Raw genomic sequence first — 5,000 nt, forward strand, 5'->3', positions numbered from 1 at the left:
AAAATGTAGTTAAAGTACAAAAATGTCCCCTGTTATTATAAAAACATTTGATGGTTTCAGATTTCCCGCCTTTCCTTTTGACAGACTGTAATTACACCAATCTTCCTGCAGGGGGCGGCATTGTGCCGCCACCGCGGTTGGACTGCCAGAATAGAAGAAACAGAAGAAAAAATCTCCCGCCCCATCCGCTCTTCCTTTTAAACCAAGGCGGGACGACGCGTCGCTTCATTCACTTTACCAGTGTAGTTGTTGTTGAAACATCGTTTGACGTTACACGTCGCTACCAATATGGTGAGGACCAAAGCCGACAGTGTCCCCGCATCATACAGAAAAGGTACAGTAACACATTACAGATATTTATTACGAATTCAGCATGAAATATTAATTTTTGCTTAAAAGTAAACATTTTTGTCACGGAGTCTGGCGGGCTGGGAGCGTACTCCCATAAGCCGAATAAAACGGACACCGTAGCGGTAACATTTGTTCGCCAGGACAACTATTTCACATTAATGATGTCGACATTTTTAAATAACAAAGATGTCAGGATAGTGCTCGCATGTCAAAGCAGGACCTAGCTTACGTTAGTTCTCCCAACAACAGCCTCCCGCCAACACGGAGGGCGGCGTCCTTTGGTTCCTCCTAAACAGCCGAAGAGATTATAAGAGAACATTTTTTTTTTTAACTCGTACTAAAGCAATAATCGTAGTTTATCCTAATATTCGGATCCGTCTGACGAGATTACATAAAACGTAGTCGTTTCCAGAACATAGGGTCTTGGTTTCGTGAAACTGGCGCCAGTTTTGAGCGCCGCAGTCCGTCTTTGTGCGGACGTCGCACCAAACCCCCTTAAAAAAATTGAAAATTTAATGTATTTTTGCTCATCGTCGACGGAACATGTGTGACAGGACATAATAAACAACATTTGTTTAACCCACGGTTCCTTCTGGTACATTCGGCATATCATTCAACCGCCATTCAGCACTCACGTTAATAAAAACGGAACTTTTTAAACGTGGTTCAGATGTCACTACGTGTAAAAACAAGCTTTCTCAAAAGCTAATCTAATGTAAACGTTATATCCAGTACTGTTTTTTTTTTTTTTTTACTCTCACAACCCAGTTTGCCTGCAGAGTGCAATAAAGTGTCCTCTTACTGGTTGAGTAATTGTTTCTCATTTATGACGTGGCTGTCCTAGATCCAGTTTATTGGTTTGATGGTTTTATTATTTACATCCATTCATCAAGGGTTTGTTTGATTGTGTTTGCAGCTGTTGCAGCAGCTGCACCCCGGAAGTCTCTGGGCTCCAGTTCAGCCAATGCCTCCTCCTCCAGCAGCCAGTCAACCACACCTGGTAAGCCACTGGCATGACATCACACCCAGTATGTACACAGTGCATGAAGGGATGGAGCTTATACTGAAGTTATGGCTGTTTTTTTTGTTTTTTCTCCATTCGCAGCAAAGGGCAAGTATGCAGGTGGGAACCCAGTGTGTCCCCGTCCCACGCCGGACTGGCAGAAGGGCATCGGAGACTTCTTTGGCGGGCCCCCGAGGAAGCCTGAGAAGGAGAACCAGAAGCCCCAGGAGGTAGAGGATGATGAAGAGGCCGGAGGCAGCGGGATGTCAAAAGCCCCCAAGAAGTATGTTCACTGTGTGTGTGTGTGTGTGTGTGTGTGTGTGTGAGAGAGAGTGAGATGAGGGTTTCTTTCAACCACATTTTCAAAAGAAATAACATGGATTAGGGGTGTGCAAAAAATAAAGTAACATGGGGAAACTACTGCCCAATCCCAAAGTGAGCTGAGGTCTAAAGACTCCCAGACTGAACTGATCTCAGGTGCTGTGTGTGTGTGTGTGTGTGTGTGTGTGTGTGTGTGGCCACATGGGCTCAGATAGGTGTAAATGGGATTGGGACAGCACTTCACCAGATCTCATGTTACCTTGCCGACGTCTAATACCAAAGATGTCGCTGACACTTGCCGGTTTGGGTATTTGACGTTTGTAGCTTTCCACGCGGCCGAGGCCCAGGAGACGGCGGCCTGATTCCACGTTTTCAGCCTCTTGTTTTACGAGCTGGACAGGCTGGTCTGCTCCGTGGTCGTGTGGCGTGCTGTTGTTTACCTTTTTGTAATTTCTGGATTTCCCTACGGCCTCCGCGGTAAACGCCACAACGCTTTGAACTGTGGGTAATTCCCTTTGAAGTGTGCATGGATGCAGACTCGGGGAAAGGGCTCGGTAAGTGTGTCCTCAAACCCTCACGCCCTTTGACATTCGACATGGGGACAACCCTAAGCCCTTAGGGATTTCGTGAGAACGCCACCAAAGTCCGTGAGTCTGGACTTCATTTACATACGGTGAATCGTTTTTTTGACTCAGATCGTGACATTTTCTTTCTGTCTCTCTCTGTGTCTGTCTCTCTCTCTGTGTCTGTCTCTCTCTCTGTGTCGGTCTGTCTCTCTGTGTCGGTCTCTCTCTCTGTGTCGGTCTCTCTCTCTGTGTCGGTCTCTCTCTCTGTGTCGGTCTCTCTCTCTGTGTCGGGGTCTCTCTCTGTGTCTGTCTGTCTCTCTCTGTGTCTGTCTGTCTCTCTCTGTGTCTGTCTGTCTCTCTCTGTGTCTGTCTGTCTCTCTCTGTGTCTGTCTGTCTCTCTCTGTGTCTGTCTGTCTCTCTCTGTGTCTGTCTCTCTCTCTCTGTGTCTGTCTCTCTCTCTGTGTCTGTCTCTCTCTCTGTGTCGGTCTCTGTGTCTCTCTCTGTGTCGGTCTCTCTCTCTCTCTGTGTCGGTCTCTCTCTCTGTGTCGGTCTCTCTCTCTGTGTCTGTCTCTCTCTCTCTCTGTGTCTGTCTCTCTCTCTGTGTCTGTCTCTCTCTCTGTGTCTGTCTCTCTCTCTGTGTCTGTCTCTCTCTTTCTGTTTGTCTCTGTGTCTCTCTCTCTCTGTGTCTGTCTCTCTCTCTGTGTCTGTCTCTCTCTTTCTGTTTGTCTCTGTGTCTCTCTCTCTCTGTCTGTCGCTCTCTCTCTGTGTCTGTCTCTCTCTTTCTGTCTGTCGGTCTGTCTCTCTGTCTCTGTCTGTCGGTCTGTCTCTCTGTCTCTCTCTGTCTGTCTGTCTCTCTCTCTCTGTATGTGTGTCTCTCTCTCTCTGTCTGTGTGTCTCTCTCTCTCTGTGTGTCTCTCTCTCTGTCTGTCGGTCTCTCTCTCTCTCTCTGTGTGTCTCTCTCTCTCTCTGTGTGTCTCTCTCTCTCTCTGTGTGTCTCTCTGTCTGTCTCTCTCTCTCTCTGTCTGTGTGTAGCTGTTGGATCAAGCCACCGTTGCACTCCACGAAACATTAGAGCTGCAACACTTGCTAGTATTGATTATTTGTTGCAATCAGCCAGAAAATGTGTATATGTCATGAAATTGTGGAGGAAAAAAAACAACCTATATACCTTAAAAAATACCCAGTGACACGTGACGACATACTTTCTATCATATTTTAGATATATTCAGAATTATCGTCTGTGTTTTCCTTCTTTACATCGGCTGAATAAAGGGATTTCACCGTAAAGTGGTGAATGAAAGTGTATCTGAATGCAGGAAATGAAGTCTTTGATGCTCTAATAACCCTGGAGGAGAGACACGCCACGCAGAGACACGCTCAGGAAATGAAGTCTTTGATGTTCAAAACTTCCCCACAGTGGACACCCCACTTTGATATGCATGTAGTCCTTACCTAGCTACTGAGCGTGTAGTCCTTACCTAGCTACTGAGCGTGTAGTCCTTACCTAGCTACTGAGCATGTAGTCCTTACCTAGCTACTGAGCGCGTAGTCCTTACCTAGCTACTGAGCGTGTAGTCCTTACCTAGCTACTGAGCATGTAGTCCTTACCTAGCTACTGAGCGTATAGTCCTTACCTAGCTACTGAGCGTGTAGTCCTTACCTAGCTACTGAGCATGTAGTCCTTACCTAGCTACTGAGCATGTAGTCCTTACCTAGCTACTGAGCGTGTAGTCCTTACCTAGCTACTGAGCGTGTAGTCCTTACCTAGCTACTGAGCGTGTAGTCCTTACCTAGCTACTGAGCGTGTAGTCCTTACCTAGCTACTGAGCGTGTAGTCCTTACCTAGCTACTGAGCGTGTAGTCCTTACCTAGCCACTGAGCGTGTGTGTGATTGGCTCACAGACGCTGTGAGCCAATCGGCATGCTTCTACCAAGATGTAATAAGGTCTGTGATTGGCTGTCTAGCTTTACACGTGGTAGAGACACGCAGGAGAAGGTCTAGAGAGAGACAGGCAGGTCTAGAGAAACGGACAGGTTTACAGAGACCTGTGTGTGTGTTTTACAGGAGCCCTGCTGCTGTGTGTGTGTACTTTAGGTCCATATGTAGTATGTGAGCGTGTACTTTAGGTCCATATGTAGTGTGTGTGAGCGTGTACTTTAGGTCCATATGTAGTGTGTGTGAGCGTGTACTTTAGGTCCATATGTAGTGTGTGTGAGCGTGTACTGTAGGTCCCTATGTAGTGTGTGTGAGCGTGTACTGTAGGTCCCTATGTAGTGTGTGTGAGCGTGTACTTTAGGTCCATATGTAGTGTGTGTGAGCGTGTACTTTAGGTCCATATGTAGTGTGAGCGTGTGTGTACTTTAGGTCCATATGTAGTGTGTGAGCGTGTACTTTAGGTCCATATGTAGTGTATGTGAGCGTGTACTTTAGGTCCATATGTAGTGTGTGAGCGTGTACTTTAGGTCCATATGTAGTATGTGAGCGTGTACTTTAGGTCCATATGTAGTGTGAGCGTGTGCTTTAGGTCCCTATGTAGTGTGTGAGCGTGTGTACTTTAGGTCCCTATGTAGTGTGTGTGAGCGTGTGTGTACTTTAGGTCCTATGTAGTGTGTGTGAGCGTGTACTTTAGGTCCCTATGTAGTGTGTGTGTGTGTGAGCGTGTACTTTAGGTCCCTATGTAGTGTGTGTGTGAGCGTGTACTTTAGGTCCATATGTAGTGTGTGTGAGCGTGTACTTTAGGTCCATATGTAGTGTGTGA

General features: G+C 46.7%; 1 protein-coding gene across 2 annotated transcripts in view; it reads left to right on the plus strand.

Moving 5' to 3' along the window:
• Positions 1 to 201: 201 nt before the first annotated feature.
• pclaf (PCNA clamp associated factor) overlaps positions 202 to 5,000 on the plus strand; it is a 5,769-nt gene continuing 970 nt past the window's right edge. For both annotated transcript variants that reach the window (XM_078256334.1, XM_078256335.1), the window contains exons 1-3: positions 202 to 334; positions 1,268 to 1,351; positions 1,457 to 1,637. In XM_078256334.1, the coding sequence (XP_078112460.1) occupies positions 289 to 334; positions 1,268 to 1,351; positions 1,457 to 1,637 (311 nt within the window). In that variant the 5' untranslated portion in view covers positions 202 to 288. The remainder of the gene's footprint in view (positions 335 to 1,267; positions 1,352 to 1,456; positions 1,638 to 5,000) is intronic.

This window comes from Sander vitreus, chromosome 8, assembly GCF_031162955.1.
Source record: "Sander vitreus isolate 19-12246 chromosome 8, sanVit1, whole genome shotgun sequence".
Taxonomy (NCBI): Eukaryota; Metazoa; Chordata; class Actinopteri; order Perciformes; family Percidae; genus Sander; species Sander vitreus.